The sequence below is a fragment of the Phanerochaete carnosa genome (genome assembly GCF_000300595.1).
Source record: "Phanerochaete carnosa HHB-10118-sp unplaced genomic scaffold PHACAscaffold_6, whole genome shotgun sequence".
NCBI classification, from domain to species: domain Eukaryota; kingdom Fungi; phylum Basidiomycota; class Agaricomycetes; order Polyporales; family Phanerochaetaceae; genus Phanerochaete; species Phanerochaete carnosa.
The window spans coordinates 2,123,431-2,151,030 of record NW_006767633.1 but is presented as its reverse complement, the minus strand read 5'-3'; the positions used below and the strand labels follow the sequence as shown (position 1 = coordinate 2,151,030).

The following is a 27,600-nucleotide window of genomic DNA, read 5'->3' as shown; positions in this document are numbered from 1 at the left end:
CCATACAGAGAGGATATGTGGGCGGGTTTGAATATCCGCGAGATGGACGACATCTCTGTGGGGGAGCTGGTCCAGAGTGGTCGTTGCAGGGCACAGGGACATCTTCGAGAGTGAAGGGGCGTTACAGATAGCAGGACAAGGTAGAGAGGGCTTCCAGAGCTGCAGCACAAAGGGTTTTGCCTTGGCGATTATATGTACAGTCGCGCTTGCCGCATTTTGTGGCGAAGTTTGCCTGCTCGCATCGCCCCGCGGAAAATTAGGACAGACAACGGCGTCAGGCACAATGTTCTGGCATTCAGAGGTTGCTGGCATGATGAGACCTTCCAACTCCGTGCCTGATAGACGATACCTCGCCCGGAAACGACTGAATGTGATGAAATGATGCCAAGGGTCGGTGCAGAGAGGCAGTGGAGTCGATCCTGGAGACGGGCCTAGCATGGCCTGTTGGGCTGTGCGCTCAGTCTGTTTGGTGGTCAACAGGTTCAAAGCAAGCACAGTATTGGGGATTTAATCAGGGAGTACGATGTGCTTTTCTGCATTGAGAGAATGACAAGCAGTAAGAAAGCGAATCGTTGGCAGACAACTTGCCAGTCCATTGCTCACCGCCCTTCTGTTTCAGTAACCGTCACGGCGAGATTTTGCGGCCAAGGATAAGATTCATCTTTGTCCCAGAGCCGCGCCTCCTGGTAAGCATATCAGCACGGAGTGGTACATACGGATCCTCACGTTTGTGATGGAGACGACCGGTGAACTCAGTTGCCATGCCGGCCATCGCAAAGGCCGGAGGACGACGCTGTCTTGACAGTGGCGTGCGACGCAAAAATGCAGTACAGTGTAGTTCAGTCCGGGATACAGCCTCCCATCGGAGTAGTAGGTGTCCGAGCATCCGAATTCATGCATGAGACATAGAGCATAACGCACTGGAAGTGTTCACAGGTAACGTAGCTTGGTGAATCTAAGACATGGACTCAGCACTAATGACCGCCAGATACAGGCTAATTACTGTAGGGTCTGATGCGCCCGATGCGTCCGATGCGCCTTCCGGCGAAGTCCGGTCTGCTCTGGCTTCAACCCCACGCATAAGCCTCTTGAGTCTTCAGCGCTTCAGCCCAATAGAAAAATTGCCGCCGACAGCCGCTCTACTTCATACCTCTTTCGCGCATAATCTGAGATCTCGCTTTAGACATACTGGACAGTCTACGAAGACGTTCATAAAGGCAAAGTTGGCCACACAATGCTCGCAACGCCTGTACGATGTCTGGTCGACAAGGGTCCCGCAGAGAAGAGGTTTGGATCACTCTTGGCGCACAAGGGCCTCCTGGGAGATAGCGGTAGATACACTGCAGCGCTCAGTGAGCAGACACGTATTACTGTCGTATCTGCACGCGCCTTGGGATTGCAGCCAGTGCACCCCTTTCTGCAGGGAAGCACACAGCTGAACGTTACCGTAGTAGAGGCTAGTTATGGGTAAGTGGGCCTATCAAGTGACGGGCCTGAGTGCCAGCTCGGTGGCATCTGGAACCGAGCTGTCGCCACCTCACTACAGGTCGCGGGTATTCCTAGTAGTCTTCACTCCTCAAAGGGGTTTACAGTAAATATATAACATGGCGAGGTCAAGACTCGTCTGCCGTTACCGCGCATTTCTCCACTCTAGTTAGAATACCCACAAGTAATGGTCCAGCTCACTTTCACGAACTGGCTCTCCGAGCAGTGGGCACGCCTTCCGCCGCCGCTCGAAGCTGACCTTACAGGCAAGACTGTTGTCGTCACAGGGTCCAATACTGGAATTGGGCTAGAGGCTGCTAAGCACTTTGCGCGGATGAAGCCGGCGCGGCTTGTCGTGGCATGCAGGAGCGAAGAGAAGGGCAAGGCTGCGCTTGAGCGTGTGTTCTTTATCTCTCAATGGACTGTACCGCTTAATGCTGAGTTCCAACCTTCTTTTTAGATATCGCTGAGAAGACGGGCTACGCCGCAGAGCTGCAGCTAGTTGATTTTGCGAGTTTTGCGTCCGTGAACGCCTTCGCGGCGAGGCTCAAGGACGACCCGGTGGACATCCTGGTCGCCAACGCCGCCATCGCGGAGGCGGAATTCTCGTTGACAAAGGATGGTTGGGAACGGGCGTAAGCTGACTTTGCTTTACTCAATCACAAACATAATCTGATCACATGACCAGGCTGCAGGTCAATTACCTCTCGACTGCGCTACTCTCGTTCCTCCTCCTGCCGAACTTGGTTAAGGCTGCACATGAACACAAGAGTCACTCCCGACTGGTACTCGTCACAAGCGAGTTGCATTTCTTGACACACTTCGGGGACGAGCTCAAGTCCGCACCGAAGGGTATCCTCCGCACGCTAAATGACCCGGAGTATTGCACACCAGAACGCTTCACCGCGCGCTATCAAGAGACCAAGAGTGCGTACATATTCTACGCACGTGTCTCATGCCAGCTGACAGCCGTCAGTACTTGTTATCATGTTCGTGCGCGCGCTCGCTGAGCGCCTCGGTGCCTCGATGCCTGTCGTGCCAAACAGCGTAAACCCAGGCTTCTGCTATACAGGGCTACGAAAAAACCTGTGGCTCTCGCAGCAACTGCTTATGGCACTTGTGGACGTCACGGTTGGGCGGAGTGCGGAGCAGGGCGCGCGCCAGCTCCTGCATGCTGCGCTCGGGCCCGATGGCAAGGAAGACGCGCACGTTGAGTATATGCGTGGCGCATATGTGAGCTGTCATGCTGTGCGCGAGCCTAGCGACTTTGTGATCAGCAAGGATGGGGCACGAGGTGCAGGATAGAATTTGGGTAAGTTCTTTGACGGAGAGGACTTTGACATCTGACGCTGACTCCGGTTCGTAGCGCGAGACCATCGATATATTGGCAGAGGTATCGCCCAACGTTCGAAGTCTAGTAAAAGAATATTTAGATTAATTCACTCGCTTGCTGTATCACATGACTGCATGCATCCCAGGGTTCACAGCAGCGGGTACGCTCAGGTATCTTGAAGACGTCTATAAAGTAGCCGCCGGCCGTTCCGGTGATCGCCGGGCGTTGCGCAGCGCAGCCTTCGCCCGCTTTTTGCTCGGACTTGCACGACGCCAGACCAGTATGCTTATCACGGTGACCAGGATATCATATGTAGAAGCAAATAACAACAAGGTCTATGAGAGCTCTTAGCAGAACTCATCCGCAATTTGCCGCACCTCCGGGGCCGCCTCTGCAAGGATGTCCAACGTCTCTCGCTGTCGCGCATACTGTCAGCCTTCCTCACCGGCAGAGCAGGTCCAACGCACTCACCCATATTCTCTCTTGCAGCTCTACCCCTTCTCTGCTGATAACGTAGTCCCCCGGCTCGGACACCTCGCTATGTGCGACGTACATGCCTCTCAAATATCGACTATGATTACCATCATGCCCGTCGGGGCCCAGCGCCGCGTACAAGATCTGCCGCGAACCCTGTTCGGCAGTCCGTCCGAGTGTAAGTTCCATGAGCTTGTACATGACTCGGGTCGAGAACGCGAAATTGCGCCGCAGCTCGGAGACACAGTAGCCTGGGCAGGCGCACGCAGGGACAAGCGGTGACGTCGCTGGCATGTGCGCGGCAAGTGCGCGAACGAAGAGGACGTTGAGCACTGGCACGGTGAGCGGTTAATTGGTTTTGAATTGGCGAGAGGCGGACGGGTCAACGTACGCTTGCTATCATTATATCGCGTCTGAAAACGCCCCGAGGTGCAGACCTCAGGACTGTTCAATGCGCGTAGGAGGTTCGGCTTAGATGAGAGATCCTCGTCAAAGCGCACCCCCATATGCAATCCACTCGTAGTGATAACAAGCCGCGGATGGCTGTTGTGCACTTGTGCCGCCTTGTACATGTTGGGCAGGAGGAGCAGGCATACGAGCGCAGTGGAAAGGTGGTTCACTTGCAGGCTGAAAACATTGTCAGGTCTAGAAGCTCTTCACATGTATTTTCGCCACACTTACGCCTGCTCCCATCCGTCTTTCGTAGTGAGATACTCGGGCTGCGCGATAGCTGCGTTTGCGACAAGGATATCGACCGCGTCGTCTTTCAAGTGTGTAGTAAACGCCTTAACCGACGCAAAGTCTGCAAGATCAACCAATTGCAACTCGGCGCTGTATCCTGTCTCCCGCGCAATATCTGGTAGCCACACAGATATTCACAGGAATTATATCGTCAGCGCATGCACTCGAGCGGTTCGGCGCTTGGGTCTACTCACATTCGACAGCAGTGCGTCCCTTAGCCTCGCTTCTACACGCGATGATCAGCCTCTCAGGGCGCATCTGCGCGAAGTGCTTCGCGGCCTCGAGTCCAATGCCCGTGTTGGCACCGACGACAACGACAGTTTTTCCCGAGAGGTCGGCGTGCAGAGGTGCCGGAAGATGTTTCCACTGGCTAAGCACGAACGACAGGAAGGTGGGTTGCATGTTTACTGTGTATGATTTGAGAGGGCATACTGAGCCTGTGCCGGTGGCTATATATGCTGCGAAGAACCTCGCAGGCCTGGCTGACGATTGTTTGTGGCTCGCTCGTAATGCTGCTGAGAGAGTTGTGTCCTTACAGAACGAGATTCAGCCCATTTGCGTACGCCTTTCCCTTCGGCGAGGCTACCATCATTACAGTCGGAGGTTCGCTAATTACGCATGCAGTCGGCTGGACGGCTCCGGCAAAGTTGGCGCCCCATTCTTGGTAATCTGCCTTCTCCTGTGTACATCTGCGGACAAAGATTCCCGCATCATGGGGGAGAACGGTGACCACAATTATCACCGGGGGAATTGGCGGGTCCGGCTGGTTCGTTTGACCATTGCTGCGAGCGAAATCCAACAATTTCGCGTATGCGGCCCAAATACAGAGACCGAGTCGGCAAATGCGAGAGGTCAATTGATCGGACGATGAAAATTCAGAGATCTAAGTGACTTCAGATAATTTGACAGATTGTGCCAGTGAGATCCCAGTCATCCCACCACCAGAGATACGGCCATCTCTATAATCTAACGGAAAATCTAGATGACGACTGATTTCGCGCTGTTCTCCGGCTGCCTGCTTAGTCAATTTGCCACCCCGAAGCAGCCCGGACTCGGACGAAGTGGAACAGAACTGCGTGGCGTCTAGCGCCTGCACCGCAAATACTCAGTACAGCTCACGCCTGGGATTCTCGTGTTGGATAAGTTAGGCAACGATGCGCGAGATTCAAAATTCCAAATATATATATATATGATTAGTCGATCGTAGGGATGTGGCAAAATATCTAGCCGAACAAAGGGCGTCGAAATATCGAGAGAGGGCAGTTGGCCAAGTCGAGCAGCCTGAGGACGCAGAGCGTAACGGGGTTCCTTTAAGCAACTAAATTAACTGGTCAAATGGTTCACTATCGCAGCTGATATGCTGTCACGCTCGGCGTTGCCATCCCACAACGAAATTTGAGAGTTTTTAGCAGAACTCATTCACAATCCTCCGCACCTCCGGAGCCGTCTCTGCAAGAATGTCCAACGTCTCTCGCTGTCGCGCATACTGTCAGCCTTCCTCACCGGCAGAGCAGATCCGATGTACTCACCCATATTCTCTCTTGTAGCTCTACCCCTTCTCTGCTGATAACATAGTCCCCCGGTTCAGACACCACACTATGTGCGACGTACACGCCCCTCATATATCGAACGTGATGGCCATCACGCCCGTCGGGGCCCAGCGCCGCGTACAAGATCTGCCGCGAGCCCTGTTCGGCAGTGCGTCCGAACGTGAGCTCCAGGAGCTTGTACACAACTTTGTCCGAGAACGCAGAGTTACGCCGTATCTCAGAGACACAGTAGCCTGGGCAGGCGCACGCAGGGACAAGCGGTGACGTCGCTGGCAGATGTGCGGCAAGCGCGCGGATGAAAAGGACGTTCAATACTGGCAGAGTGAGCTAGTTATTATGTTTGATTTGGCGAGAGAGGGGCGGGTTAACGTACGCTTGCTATCATGATACCGCACCTGGAAACGTTCCGAGGTGCAGAGTTCAGGACTGTTCAATGTATGTAGGAGGCTCGGCGTGGATAAGAGGTCCTCGCCGAAGCGCACTCTCATGTGCAATCCACTCGTGGTGGTAACAAGCCGTGGATGGCTGTTGTGCACTTGTGCTGCCTTGTGCATGTTGGGCAGGAGGAGCAGGCATATGAGCGCAGTGGAAAGGTGATTGACTTGCAGACTGGTGTCGCTGTGAGATTCAGAGGTTCTTCAAGCTCGCATGTATGTTCGCTGCACTCACGCCTGTTCCCATCCGTCTTTCGTGGTGAGATACTCGGGCTGCACGACACCCGCATTCGCGACAAGGATATCGATGGGGTCGTCCTTCAGCTGCGCAGCGAATGCTTTTACCGACGCAAAGTCCGCAAGATCAACTGGCTGCAGCTCAGCGCTGTATCCTGTATCTCGCGCAATATCTATTTTTTGAAATTTATTTTAAAAATTAATGATAATAATAAAAGATATCATCAGTGCACGCACTTAAGCAGTCCGGCGTGTGGGTTTACTTACGTTCAGCAGCAGTGCGCCCCTTTGCCGAGCTCCTACATGCAATGACTAGCCTCTCAGGGCGCATCTGCGCGAAGTGCTTCGCGGTCTCGAGCCCGATGCCTGAGTTGGCACCGACGACAACGACAGTTTTTCCCGAGAGGTCGGCGTGCAGAGGTGCCGGAAGACGTTTCCACTGGCCGAGCACGAAAGACATGACGGTGGGCTGCATGTTTACTGTGTGTGACTCGAGAAGGCATATTGAGCCTGTGCCGGTGGATATATATACTGCGGGGAAGTTCGCAGGCCGTGCGCGCTCGTTATTCCAAGGCTCGCGTACGTTATCCCACCGGCGAGCTAGCAATAAATGTGCATCTCTATCATCGGAGGCGAGTTATCCGTGGGAGGTTACACCGCATGCAGGCCCAGGCGCCCCATTCCTGATAGTTCGCCTTACTACATTTGCGGGCAAAGATTCCCACACATAGCGGCCTGGGTAAAGCCACGAATACTGGTTTGACTGAATGTTGGGCGTTCGCTTGACCATCGTACGTATCAGCGACCTTGAACGATTTCAGATAGGTTAGATATGCAGATATCTCTGCGAACACAAGAGCATAAATTTGAAAAGTCAATTGACCGGACGATGAGAGTCCAGAGGCGCATCAGGAAAGTGTCCAAACGTCTTGACCATCAATAATCTGACGGATTGCGAGATCCCACCAGAAATACGCTTATCTCTACATGAATCTTCGGTAGCGACAGAAGATCTGGATGGCGACCGGTTTCGCGCTTTTCTCGGGCTGCCTGCTGCATGTTGTCTGACCCGAAGCGGCCTGGCTCGGACGACGCGGGATAGGACTTCGTGGCGTCTGGCGCTTGCACCGCGGAGCGAGAAAAAAACGGGAGCAGCCCCCGCGCCCAAATACCCCCAGTTCATGCCAAATCCGCGTGTCGAATAAGTTATGCAAGATGCGCGAGATTCAAACATTTCGATTAGTCGACCGTAAGGATATGGCAAGATATGAGCAAATAGAGGGCACTGAAATATAATATCGGGACGGCACAGTCGGGAAGGCGCCGAGCGTGACAAGACTACTTTAAACTAATCCGACTAGGTGCAATATTCCTTCACTATTCTCCGAATGTCGGGCGACGCCTCTGCCAATATATCGATGGTCTCGCGCTAGAAGCGAGAGTCAGCGTTTCGAACTTCAGGCGTGTTCTACGGACTCACCCATATCCTCTCCTGCACCTCGTGCCCCTCTTTGCTGATTACAAAGTCGCTTGGCTCGTGCACGGCGTTGCAACTCACGTACGCGCCGCGCATGAATTGTATGTGTTCACCGTCCTTCCCGTCAGGCCCAAGAGCGGCGTGCACGAGCTGGCGTGCGCCTTGCTCCGCGCTGCGCCCGAGTGTGAAGTCCATGACGGCCATCATGAGCCGGCGCGACAGCCAGAGGTTGCGTCGCAACTCTGTGTAGCAGAACCCTGGGTTCACGCTGTCGGGCACGACAGGCACCGCGGCGGGGAGGTGCTCTGCGAGCGCGCGCGCGAACATGACGTTGAACACTGGGTGTAACAGGACTGTCAGTGGTGTTGTGCGATGTAATGTGCGTGGGATGTGCACGTACTCTTCGTCTCGGGATAGCGCGCGGAGAAGCGTTCTGGTGTGACATACTCCGGGTCGCTTAGCGTGCGAAGGATGCCCTTCGGTGCCGACTTGAGCTCATCATCGACCCGAGTCGTGAAGTGCATCTCGCTCGTAACGAGTGCCAGCCGAGAATTGCTCTTGTGCTCTTGCGCGGCCTTGACGAGGTTGGGCAAGAGGAGGAAGGAGAGCAGTGCGGACGAGAGGTGATTGACTTGCAGGCTAGCGCTAGACTCAGATAACATTCATGAGCGAAAGAGTGTGAAGTCCACCTACGCCTGCTCAAAGCCATCCTTCGTAAGAGAGAAATTCGACAGCCCGACGCCGGCATTGGCAACCAGAATATCGACTGGGGCGTCCTTGAGCCTCGCGGCAAAGGCTGTCACGGATGCAAAGTCCGCAAAGTCGACGAGCTGCAGCTCAGCAGCGTAGCCTGACTTCTGGGCAATATCTGCGCCAGCAACGTCTTAAAATCAGCACTCGACGGCTCGGCCTATCAGAGATTCTGGACCCACGTTCAAGCGCAGCCTTGCCCTTGTCCTCGCTCCTGCACGCTACGATAAGCCGCGCCGGCCTCATCCGCGCAAAGTGCATCGCAGCCTCCAAGCCGATACCTGTGTTGGATCCTGTGACGATCACAGTCTTGCCCGTGAGGTCGACTTGGAGCGGCGGCGGGAGGCGGGTCCACTGCTCGGAGAGGAAACTCATGAAGGTGAACTTGCCCATCGCGTGTAGATAGTCCAATCGAAAGGAAGAATTGTGGGAATCAGGTTCAAGCCCACCATGTTATATACACGCAGAATTTGCCCTGAGAACTGAGAGCTGAGAACCGATCAGCGGTTGCTCACAAACCGTGAGGTGACGACAGCACGGCACCGGATAACACTAGCTAGGCAACTTGCGCCTAAGCGAGCCTGCTGACTCAAAGTTCACTAGTGTCCGCCATAATGTTTAGCTGTGCGCACTTACGTGCGACGAGGGGCTGCATTGCCCAGCCGCGCGTGCGGCGCGCGGAAACTCCGAAGGAGGCAAGCGTGCGCGTCCGTCCGGCAGCCTCTGGAAAGGCATGCCGAACTGCGGTTGCCTGCATGTGATCATTTCTTCTTGTCCTCCTTAGGACCCAGGAGTGATCGCGTATTATTCGACGGATTGTCCATTAGCGACCCTCGTTACGAGCACCTACGCGGATGCGGCGCTTGCGACATACTACCCCCTAAAGCTCTAGATCTAGCGTCAGGAGGCTGTCGTCGTCGTCGTCGTCGGCTTTTCATCGACGATGGCCAGGAAATGTAAAACGTATGACAAGAGGAGTTTGCAAGCGTGGAAAGGCGTATCAAACGCACCAAACCTTAATCATCCACTCTTACCTCTTGGAGCCAGAACAACCACACGCTAGATTTTGGCGAACTATTCATATCCAATTTCTCTTTAACATAGTTACGGATACACACAGTATTCGAACGTACAGTAGAGGGTGTCACGATGACTCCGAAACAAGGGGCGGATGGGAAAGCGGGTAAGCATCTGCGCGAATAAAGCTTGAAGAGATGCAGATAACATGCGAAGGAGAAACGAAGGACGGAGGAAGACGAGGCGACGAGGCAAAAGAGCGGGATGCGTGCGATGCAGATTAGAGACACACGATTGGAATGCAAGGACAGACAAGGAATGGAGCTGGAGGCGTACAGTATAAGGCAATACATACGAATAAAGTATAGCGGGACAACGGAAAGCGGTACGCCAGAGAGCACTACGCGTCAGGCAGGGCCTCAATCGTTCCCATCACAGACGAGATATTCGACAGCATGCTCGACCGCGCGCTGTAGAACGCTGTTGAGCGCACCGTATCGCCCTCCCAGCGCTCCTTGATCTCGCCCAGTGCCACAGCGGGGCCGCCGCGCGAGTATACGTCGTGCGACGTCGTGCGCATGTGCTGCAGGTGTGCGTCGGCGTCAAAGCGTACGCAGAGCGCTGAGTCTGAGTGCGAGGAGCGCACACGCGGCGGCGCGTTCAACCGCGCGAGAGACGGCGGGTAAGGCTTGTTGTCGAATGAGAAGCCAAGCGCGGAGAACTACAGGAAATAATCAGTACCGGTGTCAGAAGCAGGAGGGAGAGAGCACGAACCTCGGACGACAGAACAGGCAGCTGATGGTGTCTCCAAGTTTCGTCAAGCTCGACAACCTCCTTCGGTGGGCTAGACCCTCGCGGTGACATCGGCCACGCGGGCCGAGTCGGCTCAGAATCCATGCCACTGAGTGCGAAGCGCGGACCGCGTGCCCAGCCGCCGTTACTGCGTGAGAGCATGCCATCCGGGCAATTAATATTGTCGTCCGGGCGGTCCAGCTCGCTCACGACGAACTCGCTCTCAGCGTTTGTCGGAGACTTAACGAGACCAAGGAGGGGCGACATCGAGCTGAAGGCAGAGGCCGCCATTGGGAAGGGCGATGGTGGACGCTCGGCATTCAAGAGGGCCGCGACGCACAGTGAGCTCTGCGACTTTCGCTTGCGCAGACGAGATGGTGATGGCGGTGGTGAGATAAACTCTGTACGAAGAGGCATCGGACTAGGCGGCAGAGGTATGTTGGGTGGCGGACCAGGCGAAGGCGGAATAGGCGAGCTGACAGATCTTCGCGACAGCGTCGGGGAGAACGGAAGGGGGACTATGTGCGCGGAAAAGTCGCTTACGTTGGGCAGCGTGGCATTCTGCCTGAGACCTATCGGCGACCAATCTGAGTACGGCGTGGGCGAAGGTGACGGCGACAGAGAAGAAACGGTCATTGCCGGTGTTGGGAATACAAATGGCCTGTAGTCCATGTAAGGGCCGTCAACTTCCGTGGGAGAACACGGCTGGTCGTCCAGCCCGCTGGTCAGCGGAGTGATTGTGTCACCACTGTTGGTGTGCATGTGACCACTGCCACTTGACCTTTTCCGCATGGGCCGCAAGAGAGCGTTCCTTCCGAGTGGTGGCTGTGTTGACTTTGACGAAGAGTCTAAAGTCTCAAATGGCATCGGAGTCCGGGAACGCGGGACCTCGATGTCGCTTTTGGCGAAGGGGTCCTCCTCAGGAGTTAGGACGCGGTCGACGGCCATAGCGTCCACCGGAGAATCCACGCTCATCCGGCAATCAGACGCGACACCGGGAAACGAGCTTGAGTGGGGTGTTGGCGGCAGAGAGCCTGTACCAGAAGAAAACATGGATGTGTCAGATGAGGAAAGAGTGGACTCATTTGACGAGCTGGTAATGACTGAAAGGTTAAGCTTCGACCGCGAGCGAAACATGCTTGCTTTCAGAGACCGAGGAATAGCCTGAATAATGCGATCGGCGAGTGTCTGAGTCGACTTGGCAGTCGCCTGTTGTATTCATGTTAGCGTATGTCCAGCAGGTACAAGCCATAATATAACTCACGGCCGAATGAATGCTCGCTGAGCCGTCCCTTCGTTGGGAGACATACGACGGAGCATTCGGCAAGCGTTCACCATCCTCGAGACGCCACACCTCCCGTGCAGGAGATGTAGGGGTGGGAGGTGGTGGTCTCGGGTTCGTATATGGTTCCGGGCACCACGCCGGCAGTTCGCCTTCTTCAAACTCGATTGACATGCTTGAAGCTACAGTGGGAGAAGGAAGGAAGGAATCCGCGATGGAACTTGCTCTAGAGTGTTTCCTGTTGTGTTCTGATAACAAGTTAAACGAGCGAGACTTGTTGAGAGGAGGCAAACGAGTGTGTACGCGGAGAGACGAGTCAGCAGTCGATAGCTGAGAAGACGTCCGACCCCTGGAGGAAGAGAAGGAGGAACCAGTGTTCCGTCGCATGGAAATGAGGTCTCCAAGCAGTGTAGGAGCAGGGCTTTTGCTGCGAGGCACCAGGGGCGACGGGGTACGTGCTGAGCGGGGCCCATCGCGGTAAGAATGCTGCGGTATCTTCAGAACGTTCAGAGGGAGCGAGCTCGTTCTACGTCGCGCGACGGAGACCTTGACACCGAGCTCGACATTCGGACCTGGGACGCCCCGGAGGGTGCTCAGCGTTGAATTGTCGCCCCTTGATGGGAAAGGGAGACGCTGAGACTGAGAAACGGCGTTATGCCGTGATGGAGAGCGCGCGGAGGAAGTGGAGGTGGACGTCCAGGGAGCGAGGGTCGACATTGACGCTGGAATGTGTCCATTGCTGACAGAGCCATGCGGCGTATGGGATGGCCGAAGCATGAGAGCAGAAGCGCGATCCCGGAGCGACTTGAGCACGCGTCTCGTTATGCCGGGGCGCGACGAAGGCTCGCCGTGCATAGGGGACGTTGAGGGAAGGGTGCGGTGAAGGCTGAACGCACTAGATGACTGTGACCTTGGTCGGTGGAACCGAGGGCGGTCGTCCTCGATGGCGTCTTCAAGGTAGCTCTTGGCCGTTGTCCTACCTGGCAGGGAGATCGCAGACCAGGGGCCTGAGGCTGAAGCATGTGCCGGAGTGAGAACGATAGCTGGTGACGGGCGGTCAAACGCGTTCGACACGAGCTGCTCGAAGTCGCGAACGGAGGAGGAAGGAGCGCGATGGAGGGTGTCGCCGCCGGGGGAGGGATACCGGAAAGCGTGCATTTGAGACGAGATGGGAGGGACGACGACAAGAGCGAGGTCAATGGTGAAGAGGATTAATATGAGAGGAGAAAAAGGGGCGTACGAAACGCAGCCTGAAAAGGACAGAGCCAATCGGAGGGAAGCAAGTCAGGAGAGATTTACTCCCGGCGACCCTGTGTTGAGATAAATCGCCCTAGATTGCCCTCCAAGGCAACTTGCTGTCAAAGGCCAAGTCAACCCAATCTGGCCTTGATGATCGCTGTCGTCTGTATCCTTTTCATTGTTGGACATGTTCCTATTTTCCTGCGCTGCACTTGCACTCAGAGACTCAGGAGTCACACGAGCCAGGAACGGCGCCCCGGGCGATGACATACAAGGCGTTGGTTGGACGTTGCTAGGGCCTAGGCGCGACCGCCCTCAAGCGCTCATGAGTCTCACTACGCTCCGAAGCGTCTCCTCGGCGGCCATCAATGCTCTCCCGAAACAGCCCAAAGTAGAAGCGCTGGAGGGGTCCCAGGGGTCTTTGTTAGGATCAGAGGCTGTTGCCAAATAGACATGTCCAGGAATGGAAAACAAAAAAACACGCTTTCCCGTAGGCCGCCACCAGCTGTTCAGAATGATCGCGTTTGCGTCCTTCGCAGCACCTCCAGACGATTATGACCCGCTGGTAAAAACCAGACACTACCAAGATCTGGATGATGACGACGACATGGACCTCGACCTCGACGATGACGAAGAGTCTGCGTCGCGCAGCAAATCTACGTGCCCTGGCGAGACGCTGACGTCGTCGCATGCTTTCATGCGGTGCGCACACCATCCGAACGTCCGGCCGGCGCTCAGAATGTCTCACCTTACGCAGCGGTCACGGCACCTACGTTGACAACGACGAGGTTGTTGCTTCCGTCGCAGGCACTGTCGAGCGCGTCAATAAGCTCATCTCTGTCCGCGCTGCGCGTACAAGGTAAACGCTGTAAGTCTTTATACACCCCTCTACCGCTGATCGCGAGCACAGGTATAATCCGGAAGTTGGAGACCTTGTGGTCGGGCGCATAACCGAAGTGAGTAATCGATCTCATCAGTATGAATTACATCTCGCCCCAAATTCTGTCGATGGGATCCTTTCAGACCCTGCTGGGCAGAGGGGACCGGCGGTATCTTTAAAAACGGACCTCGCTAGCCCCCTATATGTACTGTCATAATTTTCTGACTGTCGGCCCAGGTGCAACCGAGACGGTGGAAGGTCGACGCCGGCTCTCGCCAAGATGCTGTCCTGATGCTGTCCTCAGTTAATCTCCCAGGAGGCGTCCAAGTATGACTTACGTCCATCCATTGGCTTGAGCGACCAATCACTCATGATGGTCTCAGCGCAGAAAACTCGAAAGTGACGAACTTCAAATGCGGACGTTCTTCGAAGAAGGCGATCTGCTTGTCGCCGAGGTCCAGGCCTTCTTCGCGGATGGCGCCATGTCTCTCCATACCCGGTCGCTGCGATACGGAAAGGTGAGCTCCCGCGCTCCTCTCCGAGTCCCCATTCTCTGACATGGTGTTCAATAGCTCCGCAACGGGCAGCTCGTCGTCGTCCCTCCGGCGCTGATCCGCCGGCTCAAGTCGCACTTTACGTCGCTCCCATGTGGCGTTGACCTCATCCTGGGTCTGAACGGCTACATCTGGGTGAGCAAGCACGTGAAGGAGAGCGAACAGGAGGGCGAGGAGGGCTTCGATGCGGAAGCCGTGTACTCGAATTGCAACGACGCGAGCCTCTCCCTTCTCCCTTCTGTCAATTGCCAGCTGACGTGGGCACTGCGCAGGACATCGACGACGCGACGCGCACCGCGATCGCGCGCGTGAGCAACATCATACGCGTATTCGCGGCACACTTCCACCCGCTCACGGACGCGGTGCTCCTCGAGGCGTACGAATGGGCCGTGGAGCAGGAGTGCAGTGTCAAGGATCTGCTGCAGGAGGACGTCGGCGCTGCGATGGTCGCGGCTGTCAGCGCGCACTCGTAGGGCCTGCCGGCTACTTTACTGGGAGGCATGTGCCTGTCGGTAACGGATTTCCGCGCACCGGCACTCCGCTTCAGGGGTGGCGCTCTCAATAGTTCCGATGTGAGCACGGCACCCTTGCCAGCTTAATGAGGCGCGCCTGTGGTGCGTGTGAACGCTGTGAGCGGAGTCCTGGCCAATCGCGGTAAAGCAACGCACACATCCGATACCCTTGTCAATATTGACTGCGTTGTCCATGACGTCAGCTGGGGGCAAGACTCCGACAGTCACCAAACAGCCTGTGGTTTGGTTTGAAGTGGGCGCGGACGCCCCTATCTCGCCTCGGCCTGTAGAGCACCACAATAATTGTTTGTTGCCATGTAGGCAAAGCTTTTGCTCGGCACAAACTGGATGCAGCTCCGAGAGTCTCAATCGACTGCCACCGACTCATTGAATTAAGACTGCGTTGAAAGACTAAGTTGTAACTTCATTTAAGCACATTCTAACTCTGTCTGTATTGTAAAACAGGAGAAGTCCAAATTTATCTCTTGTATCTCTTGTATCTCTCGCATCTCTCGCATCTTTAACCAGATGGCCTGATAAGTAACTGATTCCTTACTGTCTGTTAACCCCTTACACACCGCCTTGCCCTTTATATACTTAGTGCTGCATGCCCCTGATCGACCACAAGTTTCTTATTACTTCCGCCTACCCCACCACGCTCCAATCATTTCATCCTGCAACGTAACATGTAGCCAAGGTGCTACGTCGCGGGCGGCGAGAACCAGAAGGTCGCCCACGGACTCGATAGCTGAACACATATGTAAATATATATTTTCGAGAGCCTCAGGAGAATGCTACCTGAGTGCCGACCGAGTGCCGACCAAGCAAACACCAACCACGATGACACTCGAGAACAGCCGCCACGAAAACAGCTACCGGGACAACATTAATTGCGTAGCGGAGCGAAGCTATCTCTTGTGTCCATTACATAACCACTTGCAGGCTTTGAGAGCGGACGTGGCTTGAAGCTTGAAGCTTGAAGACCCAGATCGTGTTAAGTTTAATTTGTTAAGCCATGATTCACGCTCCATTCAAAATGAAATGATTTCGAATCAGCTCCTTCACTGAGCTTCATGAACTTTGTCGGTTGGGTCGCTCTCCGTGTATGGTGCCCGGTTAACTATCTTGCAACACATCAGAAATACAGATAGCCTGTGCAGCCGAAACTGAACACTTCAGGACACAATTCCGAGAGTAAGAGATAACGGAAAGAAAAGAATGCAAGAGAAAAACAGGAAAAGAAAATCTAGGGAAGGGCATGGGAGGGAGAGCGCAAGATGGTGGACTCGAAGCTAACGCAGATAGAGGTCAGACGGGACCGAGAGACAGATGAGAGAAAGCTATGAGGAACCCAACGCAGATAGAGGTCAGACGGGACGAGAGGAAAACTCCCCTGTCCCTCGCGGCTGCACTTACACTAGGAGGTTCCTGGTTAGGCACGTCCGCAGCTGATAAAGCGTTGGCGACGTACCTAACATTCCTGAGCGGGTTCGCGTTCGTCCGCTGGTGGACTCATCCTGCAGCGAGCAGAGGAACGGGAGGCCGCGTGGTCGACGGGCGCTTCGAGTCTTCATGGATGCGTGACATTGCGCGTCGGCGGCGTCGCTTCTTTAAACTCGGAAAAAAACAGCTACAGCTAGAATCTTGCGAATAGCAACTGCTGGTTTCGATCCAGCGACCTCGGGGTTATGAGCCCCGCGCGCTACCCCTGCGCCAAGTTGCTGCATGTACGAGGCCCCAAATTAATCCTAGATGTCCATCGCCCGCAGAGGCCGCCACTCTCATCTCGCAGCAGCCTCTGCTACTTATTTGTTTGTTCATTTTCCGAGGGTAGAGCATATGCATGTGTGAAACTCCAAGCTATCTTAGAACCTACGACTCAATTCGTGAGCGCGGGCGATTGCCTGAAGCGGAAGGGCGATCATCAATTCGCCATCAGACACGTAAGTTAGCGACCAAGATTCAGTCTTGTCCAGCTCATCCACTCACCCACTCGACGAGGTCAAAAATGATTTTCGGACGCCTCACCCTCGGTTTCTTGCTGGTCACTGTCGCTGCGTTCTTCTGCGCACAGAATGTCGAGGCTGCCAAGGGCCCCAAGATAACCCACAAGATTTACTTCGACATGAAGCATGGCGACGAGGTCCTCGGTCGCAGTAAGTTCCGCTGGCCCGTTTGTCTCTGGCCTTCTAACCCATGCATGTGTCCGTAGTTGTCGTGGGTCTGTATGGCGGTGTACGTACTTCCGTCTGTCATGCAGAGAGACTGCCTAGACTAACGCGTATCCGAGACAGACCGTCCCTAAGACCGTTGAGAACTTCAGAGCGCTTAGTACTGGTGTGCGCAAGGATGGCACTCCGCTAGAGGCCGGCATGGGATACAAGGGCTCCAAGTTTCACCGTGTGATCAAGAATTTCATGATTCAGGGAGGCGACTTCAGTATGTTTGCAGCCTCGCCTTCTCCGCCGCAGGTCGGATGCTGACCTTGAGCGCGCAGCCCGTGGCGATGGCACCGGTGGCAAGGTATACATCATTTTGGACTAGACCAAGTCAGGTTGCTTACAATCGGGCGTAGTCTATCTATGGTGATCGCTTTGCGGACGAGAACTTGTGCGTACAATGTTCGTGAGTTGGGCGCCCTTTTGCTGACGTTCGCTGCAGCAAGCTCCGCCACACTACCTCCGGTATTCTTTCGATGGCTAATGCGGGCAAGGACACTAACGGTGAGTTCATATCAACGACCACACTGGTTTGACTGACGTGCCTTCGCAGGCTCCCAATTCTTTATCACCACGGCTGTGACCAGCTGGCTCGATGGCAAGCACGTACGTCGATGTAATGTTGAGACTGTAAGAACGCCGAGATTCACCTCGATTTGTCCAGGTCGTCTTCGGCAAGGTTGTTGAAGGCATGGAAGTCGTCACTGCTATCGGTAAGTCGCTCTCTATACCGCAATGAACGTCCCGTTTACCACAAATACAGAGGACGTCGCCAAAGGGAGGAATGACAAGCCCGAAGTTGATGTCATTATTGCTGACTGCGGCGAAGTAAGCATCTACGAGTCTTACTTATAATTCTCTAACCACCGTTGTCGACGTGATCTACAGCTTCCTCTCGATGACCCTCCCACAGATGAGTCTGGAAACGAGGTGCCTCTCCGCGCTGAGCTATAAGTTAGCTGTAGTGCTGATTTATCTGCTCTATCATCTATGTCGTACTTCGAATGGGAATGGAAATACTCGGTTGCTGACACAAATCAACTTGAAACTGTCCGACGGTCGTCCGCTACTTACTGCGGTATACACGTAGATTGAACTTCTTCCGACCACTTCCAAGATCGACATACTCGAAACCACACAGGCCGAGCATGCTCCAACGACTGAGGCGCCGGCGGCCGCTACCGAGATAGCTGAGGAGGTTGCTGAGCCCATCCCGGCGACCCTCGATGAATCGTTACCCGCTACGACCGAGTACATGGGCTATGACGAGCTCGAGGAACTCCAATCATGGTCTCCGGCTATAAACTGGGTCGTCGTCCTTGGCTTCGCCGCGGTATTCGGTGTGCTGCTGTGGTTCCTCGGCGGGAACAGGATTGTGAAGCGTTTCGCTGCCGGGCGGGGTCGGGGCTTGTACAGGCGTGTGAACGAGAATGATGTCGAGAAGCTGGAGGACTAGCAGGTATGTGTGCCTGTCCAGGTCAGTAGGCACTGCAGCACTTTATGTGTGCAGCATAATGAACTTTTAGATGGGAACCCGAGACTATGAGTGAACATGGGTCGTAAGACGAACCACGCTCGAGAGTCGTGCCTTGCTCAGGCCAGTTCACGAGCGTTTCAGTAGTAGAATGCTAGTGGTGTTCGAGCATGTCACAGTTTGGGTTGAGAAATCTGAACAAAAACCTCGCCCCTCTGGACCGGGACGCAGAGAACCAGAGAACAGTCGCTGAACAAATGTGGCCTCTCTATTTCCTTCCGGATCACAGGTCGCACAGCACAGCGCAATTCGACTCTGCACGCGTCCCCGCCGGAGACTCACTGCTGCGTTGCAAGTACTTGTGCCTATGGTATACTACCACCTGCTTTGCATCGCAGATTTGCCATCAGACTCATACATGCCCACGTTGAGTTCATTTGGATCTGCAGTACGCAGATGACGAGCTGCTATCCACGACCAGGAGTGCAACGATACCTCCGGCATCTCCGGCTGATTGATGCTAGCTCATGTCCGGAGATTGGCGAGCGCATCAAACGCGACTTATTGCCCGTCGAGACACGTAGACCACACTCATTACCTGCGCGATTTAAGAGGCTGGGCTCTCCATATGGAGGAAGAGTGGTCAATGCTGTGCGCGATTTAAGAGGCTGGCTTTCGAGTCTAAGGCCTGTCCCCAACCTTCACTCACTCCTCGACGAGGTCAAAATGATATTCGGACGCTCCTCTCTCGGTTTCCTGCTGGTAACTATTGTTGCGTTGTTCTGCGCGTTCTGCGCGCAGGATGTCGAGGCCGCCAAGTCCTCCAAAGCTTCCAAAGCTCCCAAGGCTCCCAAGGTGACACACAAGGTCTACTTCGACATCCACCACGGTGACAAGGATCTCGGTCGCGGTGGGTCTAACTGGTCTAGTCGTTTGTCTGCAATGCACTCATGTGTGTACCTGCAGTCGTCCTGGGTCTCTATGGCGGTGTATGTGCCTATACGACATGAAGAAACATCCGTCACTAACGCGTATCCGAAACAGAGTGTCCCGAAGACCGTCGAGAACTTCAGGGCGTTGAGCACCGGCGTGCGGAAGAATGGCACTCTGCTCGAGTCTGACATGGGATACAAGGGCTCCAAGTTCCACCGCGTGATCAAGACCATGATGATTCAGGGAGGTGACTTCAGTACGTCTGCAGCTCAGTTTTCGCTGTCGTCGGTTGGATGCTGACTTGGAGTGCGCAGCGATTGGGGACGGTACCGGCGGCAAGGTACGCGCGAGTTGTTTCGGGCGACATGAGTTACAGTGCTTACAAGTGAGCGTAGTCTATCTACGGCGACTACTTTGCAGACGAAAACTAGTGCGTATTCCTGCGACATCGATAGTGGGGTGCGTGTATGCTGATGTCCGCTGCAGCAAGATCCGCCACACTAGTCCCGGCATGCTTATGATGGCTAATGGAGGTAAGGATTGGAATGATAAGGTTACGCCAGCGATTTGTGACCTCTGACTTGTATGCCATTACAGGCTCTCAGTTCTTCATTACTACAACCACGACCAGCTGGCTGGATGGTAAAAAGGTATGTCCGTGTCATGCTGAGTTGAAGGTGACATTCAAACTCACCATATTCTGTTCAGGTCGTCTTTGGCAAGGTTCTGGAGGGCATGGACATCATTGAGGCTATCGGTTGGTAACTTCCCATGTGATAATACAGACTATACTCACAGCGACTACAGAGAAAGTTCCCACGGGAGCAAATGACAGACCAATGGACGATGTTGTCATCGCTGACTGCGGCGAGGTGCGTTTCCATGCGTCTTTATTTGCAACTCTGCTCACCACGGCTCTCAATATCATGTTCAGCTTCCTGTCCCTAAAACCAAGAAAGCCGTGTCCCCCCGCGCCGAGCTATAAGTTCGGTCATTTATATCTTTATCATCTATGTCCTACGTTGGAATGGGAATGGTTGCTTAGCTTACGTCAACTTGAGATGGCATGACGGCCCTCATTGCACGCCAACATATGCATCCACAAACTGAACTCCTTTTAACGATCTCCTTTTCGGACATGTTCAAAATCAAGCAAACAGAGTACAATCCGGCGACTGCAACCAAGCTTGTCGAGATCGTTTCGATGGCCGACACTCGGCGAGGCCAAGCTTGTCCTAACCGAGTTCATGGGCCACGGGGAGTTCAGTTGTGCGCGTAGGTCGAAGTTTGCGAGAGCAATATGTCTCTCGTGTTGTTTATTTAACAGCATTTGGCGCGGTGTGTAACGCCAGATTTATGAGACGGCTGGGGTTTCAGCCTGACAAATATTGTGGATGGGCGCTCAGCGCCACACGGCCAGTGGCTCAAGCGCTCATTCCTCGTGTTACGCTTCTCCCCCAACACCGTCGTCGCGATCTCGCATCGTCATGCCCTGAACGGCCTGAACAGTTGTACAATACCAACAAGGTACTCAATATGACCTCTAGATATGAATTTTCGTTGCTACATCCTCCAATATACCCGCTGAGTGGCAAAGCTCCCGACGCACATTAACAACCAGCTTCACCACGCACAGAAATGCTCGCACATGCAGCAAAAGCACCATTAATATTGCCTTAAATGTCCAGACCTCCGTCTTCGCCGACTACGTTGAGATTTAACTAATCCACGTCGTGTATCGTTCCGACGTCCTCCTGATAGCCGCAGCAATCGCTTTGCCCACATTCCTATTGGTCTGCTCGGATGGATGCAGTTCGTCATACCTGCGCACTGGGTAAGTGCGTGGCCCAACCACTGAGCTCATATTGACACACCAGAAGTAGCTGTCGACTGCAGGCCCGGTGACAGTCGTACAGTTGCCAGTGTCGGAAGTGTTCTCATTCAGCTTGTAACCGCAGGAATTGAATGGCTCCGGTGATGTTAGGCAGAACTGTCCTGGGTTGGCAAGCATGTCCTCGAAGAAGGTATGAGAGTCGAAGTAGCCTGTGTGCATAGTCGGTCGATTCACCTCAGTAGCATTGGCACGGGCGCACATACCTATGTGGAAGCCTGGCAGAGTCGGAGCGAGGAGTTCGAGCAATGCTCTTGAGAGCGCGTTACCAGCGCGCGTCAGCTCCGTCACGAAGATGTTCCACTCGGACGTGTTCCTTTCAGCTGTCCAGTAGGTGTTGGGGTAGGAATCTGCGGAGTAGAGGATAGTCTTCTGCAGAGGAATCATCTGAACGGCCAGGTAAGTATATACATCTTACGACAGTGTCGATCTTTTACGTTTTAAAACAGGAAGTTCCTTGCTCCACTATCATATAGGGCCTTCACCCAACTCACAGCACAGGCTGTTGTGTTGACCACTGTCGCCCCTGGCGTACCCTCCCCGACGATCAATGAGTTTGCACCCACGTCATTGGTTCCGATCCAAAGTGTGTATATCGTCTCGTCCGGTCTGAGGTGGAGGGTGCCGTTCTCTTTCTCGGCGAAGTAGATAGGTAGTTGGGTCCCGAAGACCGAGGGGAACGGGCGGAACGTGATGTTATTGGAGCATGTCGCGCCAGCCCTCGCAAACGGGAAGAGTACCAAGTTCCCATTTTGTGCCGCAAAGACTGGCCGTGAGATGCCGTGGTCGCCAGTCACCACCTACATAGGTTCCGATGTGAGTGAACGCGTTCTGGCAGACCGTCACTCATATACTCACTACATCCGTGTAAGAATCTCCAAAAGTTACCAAGTTTTTAATCTGCCCTGGCCGCGGTCCTTTCGAGAAGGGTAGCTCGAGCGCGACCGCGGAGGTGGTGGAGGTACTGAGCGCTAGCAGCGCGAGCAATAAGAACACGAAGCCCATGATTGCCGACCAACACTTTTGTCTCCCCCAAACTCGCATTTATATGCAAGTCGGGAACAGTTCACCAAAGGTCATGGGACACACTCGTCGAACATCGTATCGTGGCTCAAGTTTGGTAGCAGGGAGTACAATCGTGCCTAAGAGTATGCGACCGCGCCTGAGACGCATACTGGTCTCGCCTCCGACGATACTCTTACGGTAAAGCCTGTCTTCTTAGTCGTAACTACGTGATCTTGTCCCACGCTGCACGACCCAGCTGCACTCCATCGTACAATGATTGGTCGGCGATAGCTCCCGCTGCTCGCCAGCTGATCTGGTATACCCGGACCGTAGAGACGTGGTCAATTTTAAAGCGAATGGGATGGGATGGTTTCGAGTCAGCTCACGGTGGCTGCAGGGGTGGACGCGTGGACGGCTTTTCCGCTGATGCCGCAAGTTTAGCCACGAGACGGCTCGGACGCTTTTACTTGCTGTCACACATGGCAGCCGAGCCAAGTCGTTCGGCTCGACTCGGCGGCTCGCAGCCAGCGCAGCCAAAAAGGTAAGTACTAGTGCTGCATCGGCCCACTCACCGCTGGCTCCCTGCATCAGAGTGCACAGTTATGTCACCAGAACAAGGGAGGGTAAGTCGATTGCACCAACGAGAGTTACGAAGCAATCTTTAGTAAGCGCTTATGTGCGGAGCATCCTCATCATCTTATCTTATCTTGAAGATGGATAAGATGACAAGGGTGACCGCAGTCTCCATGAAGAATCTCTCGATGCCAGCTTCAGAGAAGAATTGATCAACTAAGCGACCAAAGTTGTCAGTGTGCCTCCCAATATCCTCCGGAATCTTTCAACATGACACAAGCACTCGAGGCGTCAACGTTCACTTTGCAAACTTCGGTACCTCTGCGGGCCATCCTTGCAGATCTGGAGCCAGGCGTCCGCCTTAGAGCTGCAATGCCGGTCGCCCTACCCGAGTATGAGCGCTCGGGTTCCGCTTCACGTGCGACACGACTGGGACTATTTTATCCAGGCGGTCAGCCCATGTTGGCGCCGGAGGGCTTGTTAGGGCCTTCTCCCCAGTTCCTTTCTGCTCTTGCCCTACCTTCTACAATTTCGCGAAAATTTGGATTTCATGGCTATATAGTCATGCATTGTGATGCATTATGAAGCTCACTTTTCCGCTACGAATTGCGTAGCTCTAACCATACGGTAATCCCGACCCAGCGCAAACGCCACGAGGCGAGGTTTCCCGGAAAGGAAGGCTGTCCATCTCTCTCCAAGTGACCACCACCGACAATTCTTGACAATTCTCAAACCATATTCTCTGTTCCGGGTAGCCTTAATATCGCGCGAATAGACTACCCATAGCTCAGGGAACATGTTGAAATTGTTGCAGGAAATCCTGGGAAGGCGAAAAGAGGTTAACTCGCTCTTCAAGGAAGAAACCGGTATGATCCGGAGCCATCTAGGCATTGGATCAGATTGCAAGGTTAGAATCAAAGAGTTCATTATGCCATTATGCATTACGCCCGAACAGCTACTATTTCTGTCAATGGTCGGCAAGTAGTATGCAACCATATATGTCTGGTCCATTTGTCCTTGATGGATGGCATACCTGCGATATGTATAGCACGAGATAAGGCACATTCTACCATAACATACACCGTACGCAACCCGTCAGGCTCCTTTAACATTAGCTGAACCAAGTTGTGTACTGCTCAGACGTCCTCTTTGCAGCGGCAGCGATGGCTTTCCCAACATTCCTGTCCGTCTGCTCGGACGGATGGAGCTCGTCGTACCTTGGTACGAGCATAAAGGTGAGCTCATATCCTAGTTAAGCCAAGATTAATGAGCTTACCAGAAGAAGCTGTCCCTGGCCGATCCTGTCGCCACTGTACAGTTACCTGGGTCAGAAGTACTCGCGTTCAGTGCGAAGACACAATGGTTGATGGCTCCAGTCGTGTTCGGAGGTACTGTTCCATTCAAGAATTTGCCCGGGTTGCTGAGCATGTCCTCGAAGAACTGGTAGGAGTCGAAATAGCCTGCAACATTAGGAAAACTATCAGCTCTGCGGTAGGCTCAGTCTCTGTTTAGAACACGCACCGACGTGAGCACCTGGGAGTGTTGGTGCGAGTAGCTCAAGAAGAGCCCGCGAAATTGCATTGCCGGCATTCGTCAATTCTGTCATGAAGACACTCCATTCAGTCGTATTGCGCTCCAGCGTCCAGTACCGGTTCGGGTAAGAGTCAGCAGAGTAGAGTATGGTTTTCTGCAGCGGGATCATCTAGACGAAGTCGGGTCAGTCACTATGTTTGCCACGTATTCAAGGACTGCTGACATTTTGGAATAGGAAGTTCCTCGCGCCACTCTCATACAAGGTCTTCACCCAGTTGACCGCGCAGGTTGTGGTGTTAACAACTGTTGCCCCCGGTGTACCTTGACCGACTATCAATGAGTTGGCACCGACGTCGTTGGTTCCGATCCACAAGGTGTAGATGGTCTCCTCTGAGTTAAGGCGAAGAGACCCATTGTTGACCTCCGTGAAGTACAGGGGAAGCTGACTCTCGAACACAGAAGGGAATGGCCGGAGAGTAATATTGTTGGAGCATGTCGCCCCAGAACGGGCGAATGGGAAAAGCTTGAAGCCACCGTCCTGGGCAGCAAAGATAGGCCACGCGGTCGCATTGTCGCCTGTCGAGACCTGCATACGGAGAGCATCGTCGGTGAGCATCGGTCATTCTTCGACATGCGACACTGTGCTTACGATATCTGTGTATGAGTCGCCGAAGGTGACCAGATTTTTTATCTGCCCTGGCAGAGGGCCACGCTGAGCGGCGGACACGAGTCCTACTGCAGCCACGAGCAGAGTGAAGGAGAAAGTGATCATCTCTGTGGTGTGTAAGCGATGTCGAGGAACGTCCCATGGACTTGCCTTATAACTCTCTCAGATAATGACGAGGTCCGCGAGGATGCCGAGTAACTCACCGCATTGGCGACTCTTACCGCGAGGATACTTCTTTTCGCCAATTATTACAACACCTGACCTACCCTACATATGCCTTATCTTCGGCGTCGCATCCAGTAACGCTCTTGCCGCTCAAGGAGGAGCTTCTGCGCAACCTCTGTTGCCATTTGTGTATTCGATGGCTGCTATCACCGGTCCACTTCTCGAACCGAAGCTCTGTACTGGCCATCGTGCTTGGCAGGTGATCTGCCCGGCTCCCGGTGTATTGACGGAGCAGTCTGGAAGCTCTACTTGTGACCTGGACAACTGGTCTGCGGCCTACGTAACGAACCAAACTTAGTCTTAACTTCACGCGGCTTTCAACCGCTTCTTTTACCGGCGGTTTAAGAAGGTTGATCTCGGATTAATGAACTTGGAAAGGCAAGTATAGTATTGATCCCATACGATGTAAGGGCAATGACTGCGAGCTCACACTACAGATTAGATCAGCCTAATCGCCGGCCGTTTGTCAGGATAACATGTGGCCCAATGACTGCGATTGATGCTAGCAATGAAAGCTAGTCCGTCCAGGAAGCCCAGAGTATTCAAACCTTTCCTGCGTGAGCCATCTGCGACTAATGCACACTGGTCGTCAACCGGATTGCAGGTGAATTCGAGGCGAGTGGCACATTACACAATGTTATAGTAATGGCCGGATGGGTGTTCCCTGTCACCTCGTCATCATTTTGAGCATCCTCTCCATGAGTTCATTGGCTGACATCAAACACACTGGTGATAGCACTACGCAGCAGGTCAATCCTCTCAGCGGCCGCATTCCTTGACAACCCGAACGAATCCTCAAGAATCGATCACACACGCGTAAGAAGTTGTCAGGCTGTTGTCAAATTGGGCGTCAAAGAGCTTTGTCTTGGTGGGTGTGACAGTGTTTCTTTGACCGCACAGGCTACTTGTGTATGACTACGGGATATATCGAGGCCACTGCTACTGACTATAGGCCACCAGCTACGGAACGCAGCCTCGCGTGCTTCAGCAAATGAAACTGCGCGCCATCTGTCCCACTTCTTTGTTCTGTTCTGTCTTTCGACAAGATCTGTTGTGTGGCACACTTGATGTACCGCTTTCGTTCTGAGGCCGCCCATCCCAGAGTAGCTCATAAGGAGCCACCGTCGGATGAGCTTTCCCCACTCCCATCATCCTTCACATCGTCCCCTCTGCATTCTTCTTCTGCTACCTCAACGATGCCCGTGACCAGGAACCAAATCTCTCACGGCATTCAAGTCTACCGCCATATCATCGCCATCCCAGAGGACTATGTTGAGGTGTACCACCAGCTCGAGTACATCCGCAAGCAGAGGAAGCTTAGGCCGCAAGACGTTCATGCCTGTGCGGTTGATCCAGTACGTGCAATGATTAATCCTGTATACATCCCAACTTGACTGACCTGAGCGCTATAGAACAAAGACGAGGCGGGATGGGCCTGCGCCATATGTGATACACCGGCTTCGAGGGTCTCTTGGAGCCTTCAAGCGGCCAAAAGGCATGATGAGGGCCACGGACACGTCGAAAGAGTGGCGGCAAAATACAACGTAGATCTAGCCAATTTTGGCCGCAAGATATTCTGCGCGCTGTGCCGCACTTGGTATGTAACCCACTCGTGTAAAAAAAAGTCCTTGATTCTTATGTGGCCACTGCAGGATTGTCGACCGCCGCTTCCCGAACAAAGCGGAGGACCATCACAGAAATGTGCATGGGTCGAAGGCACGTGAGCCAACGCCTGAAGAAATAAGTGCTGTACTTCTAGCGTGGTGGAAATCACGCGTGCCGGCGAATCAGACGCGTCCGCGTCATGGTCGAGCCAATCAAACTGTTGGTGAGCCACAGCATGTGAGCCTGCCCTGGGCCGAGGGCGAGGTCTACCCCAGTATCACCTTCCAGGATATCGACACCATGTGCTTGGAAGACTATTACAAGTCGCTGGAGCTCGCCCGCTTGGAGGGGAAACCCTGGCACCTATCGGATGACTTTCTCCAGGCAACCGCGTTCGACCGCTCGAGAACGCCTCTCGGCAAACTTAAACCTTGACGTGGTGGACGAAGACCAGCATGTCAGTCTCTCAAACTCTATTTACTTCTAGACAATACAACACTCTCAGGCTCTTTCTCGGAAGTTCTGCGCAACCCACATGTGATGTCACACCAATCCACTGTAGTAGCTACACTCTGGACTAATCTCATCGTTGACGAAGGGTATCTCCCACTAAATGACCGAAACTTGGCTCAATGCCAATTGTGCTTGACAGCGGACTACAAGATACCAACATCGCGGAAGGGAATAAGACTTTGGAAATCCACGTCTCAGTTACCTA

The 27,600-nt window shown here is 53.9% G+C and overlaps 12 protein-coding genes and 1 non-coding gene across 13 annotated transcripts in view; 5 read left to right on the top strand and 8 right to left on the bottom strand.

The window, feature by feature from the left end:
* Positions 1-1,667: 1,667 nt before the first annotated feature.
* Positions 1,668-2,790, top strand: PHACADRAFT_185443 (uncharacterized protein; the record flags this gene model as incomplete). The annotated part of the gene is made up of 4 exons (XM_007397154.1): positions 1,668-1,883; positions 1,946-2,120; positions 2,174-2,412; positions 2,462-2,790. The coding sequence occupies exons 1-4, from the start codon at positions 1,673-1,675 to the stop codon at positions 2,788-2,790; spliced, it is 954 nt and encodes a 317-aa protein (XP_007397216.1). The 5' UTR covers positions 1,668-1,672.
* A 318-nt stretch (positions 2,791-3,108) lies between these two features.
* PHACADRAFT_258435 (uncharacterized protein) lies at positions 3,109-4,443 on the bottom strand. Its single transcript, XM_007397153.1, has 5 exons — positions 4,228-4,443; positions 3,974-4,148; positions 3,684-3,919; positions 3,290-3,624; positions 3,109-3,234 (listed from the first exon to the last, which is right to left on the bottom strand). The coding sequence occupies exons 1-5, from the start codon at positions 4,433-4,435 to the stop codon at positions 3,166-3,168; spliced, it is 1,023 nt and encodes a 340-aa protein (XP_007397215.1). The 5' UTR covers positions 4,436-4,443; the 3' UTR covers positions 3,109-3,165.
* A 781-nt stretch (positions 4,444-5,224) lies between these two features.
* On the bottom strand, positions 5,225-6,852 carry PHACADRAFT_185441 (uncharacterized protein). The gene is made up of 5 exons (XM_007397152.1): positions 6,522-6,852; positions 6,253-6,427; positions 5,957-6,201; positions 5,563-5,897; positions 5,225-5,507 (listed from the first exon to the last, which is right to left on the bottom strand). Exons 1-5 carry the CDS (start codon positions 6,727-6,729, stop codon positions 5,439-5,441), a joined length of 1,032 nt encoding a protein of 343 aa, XP_007397214.1. The 5' UTR covers positions 6,730-6,852; the 3' UTR covers positions 5,225-5,438.
* Positions 6,853-7,473: 621 nt separating this feature from the next.
* On the bottom strand, positions 7,474-8,888 carry PHACADRAFT_258430 (uncharacterized protein). Its single transcript, XM_007397151.1, has 5 exons — positions 8,664-8,888; positions 8,425-8,599; positions 8,132-8,370; positions 7,735-8,069; positions 7,474-7,683 (listed from the first exon to the last, which is right to left on the bottom strand). The coding sequence occupies exons 1-5, from the start codon at positions 8,872-8,874 to the stop codon at positions 7,612-7,614; spliced, it is 1,032 nt and encodes a 343-aa protein (XP_007397213.1). The 5' UTR covers positions 8,875-8,888; the 3' UTR covers positions 7,474-7,611.
* Positions 8,889-9,677: 789 nt separating this feature from the next.
* On the bottom strand, positions 9,678-10,677 carry PHACADRAFT_258428 (uncharacterized protein). Its single transcript, XM_007397150.1, has 2 exons — positions 10,273-10,677; positions 9,678-10,219 (listed from the first exon to the last, which is right to left on the bottom strand). Exons 1-2 carry the CDS (start codon positions 10,579-10,581, stop codon positions 9,899-9,901), a joined length of 630 nt encoding a protein of 209 aa, XP_007397212.1. The 5' UTR covers positions 10,582-10,677; the 3' UTR covers positions 9,678-9,898.
* A 2,734-nt stretch (positions 10,678-13,411) lies between these two features.
* Positions 13,412-15,055, top strand: PHACADRAFT_258426 (uncharacterized protein). Its single transcript, XM_007397149.1, has 7 exons — positions 13,412-13,513; positions 13,569-13,670; positions 13,722-13,767; positions 13,929-14,018; positions 14,075-14,209; positions 14,264-14,461; positions 14,518-15,055. Exons 1-7 carry the CDS (start codon positions 13,419-13,421, stop codon positions 14,716-14,718), a joined length of 867 nt encoding a protein of 288 aa, XP_007397211.1. The 5' UTR covers positions 13,412-13,418; the 3' UTR covers positions 14,719-15,055.
* Positions 15,056-16,408: 1,353 nt separating this feature from the next.
* PHACADRAFT_t90 lies at positions 16,409-16,480 on the bottom strand. Its single transcript has one exon. It is a non-coding gene; the product is annotated as a tRNA-Met (tRNA).
* Positions 16,481-16,731: 251 nt separating this feature from the next.
* PHACADRAFT_258424 (uncharacterized protein) lies at positions 16,732-18,020 on the top strand. The gene is made up of 10 exons (XM_007397148.1): positions 16,732-16,913; positions 16,970-16,992; positions 17,052-17,196; positions 17,255-17,280; positions 17,333-17,367; positions 17,419-17,480; positions 17,530-17,582; positions 17,641-17,689; positions 17,740-17,804; positions 17,865-18,020. Exons 1-10 carry the CDS (start codon positions 16,766-16,768, stop codon positions 17,928-17,930), a joined length of 672 nt encoding a protein of 223 aa, XP_007397210.1. The 5' UTR covers positions 16,732-16,765; the 3' UTR covers positions 17,931-18,020.
* Positions 18,021-18,231: 211 nt separating this feature from the next.
* Positions 18,232-18,432, top strand: PHACADRAFT_162913 (uncharacterized protein; the record flags this gene model as incomplete). Its single annotated transcript, XM_007397147.1, has 1 exon — positions 18,232-18,432. The coding sequence occupies one exon, from the start codon at positions 18,232-18,234 to the stop codon at positions 18,430-18,432; it is 201 nt and encodes a 66-aa protein (XP_007397209.1).
* Positions 18,433-19,130: 698 nt separating this feature from the next.
* On the top strand, positions 19,131-20,555 carry PHACADRAFT_258421 (uncharacterized protein). The gene is made up of 10 exons (XM_007397146.1): positions 19,131-19,360; positions 19,417-19,439; positions 19,495-19,639; positions 19,698-19,723; positions 19,779-19,813; positions 19,870-19,916; positions 19,981-20,033; positions 20,092-20,140; positions 20,191-20,255; positions 20,318-20,555. The coding sequence occupies exons 1-10, from the start codon at positions 19,177-19,179 to the stop codon at positions 20,366-20,368; spliced, it is 678 nt and encodes a 225-aa protein (XP_007397208.1). The 5' UTR covers positions 19,131-19,176; the 3' UTR covers positions 20,369-20,555.
* Positions 20,556-20,838: 283 nt separating this feature from the next.
* Positions 20,839-22,279, bottom strand: PHACADRAFT_185435 (carbohydrate esterase family 16 protein; the record flags this gene model as incomplete). Its single annotated transcript, XM_007397145.1, has 3 exons — positions 20,839-21,661; positions 21,769-22,074; positions 22,133-22,279. The coding sequence occupies 3 exons, from the start codon at positions 22,277-22,279 to the stop codon at positions 21,101-21,103; spliced, it is 1,014 nt and encodes a 337-aa protein (XP_007397207.1). The 3' UTR covers positions 20,839-21,100.
* Positions 22,280-23,586: 1,307 nt separating this feature from the next.
* On the bottom strand, positions 23,587-25,307 carry PHACADRAFT_258413 (carbohydrate esterase family 16 protein). Its single transcript, XM_007397144.1, has 7 exons — positions 25,219-25,307; positions 25,051-25,168; positions 24,609-24,993; positions 24,374-24,554; positions 24,129-24,312; positions 23,808-24,069; positions 23,587-23,759 (listed from the first exon to the last, which is right to left on the bottom strand). Exons 2-6 carry the CDS (start codon positions 25,155-25,157, stop codon positions 23,964-23,966), a joined length of 963 nt encoding a protein of 320 aa, XP_007397206.1. The 5' UTR covers positions 25,158-25,168; positions 25,219-25,307; the 3' UTR covers positions 23,587-23,759; positions 23,808-23,963.
* A 1,655-nt stretch (positions 25,308-26,962) lies between these two features.
* The window catches only part of PHACADRAFT_146532 (uncharacterized protein), a 2,744-nt gene continuing 2,106 nt past the window's right edge, over positions 26,963-27,600 (bottom strand). The window contains exon 3 of the mRNA XM_007397143.1: positions 26,963-27,312. The gene's annotated coding sequence lies outside the window, so the exon portion shown is untranslated. The remainder of the gene's footprint in view (positions 27,313-27,600) is intronic.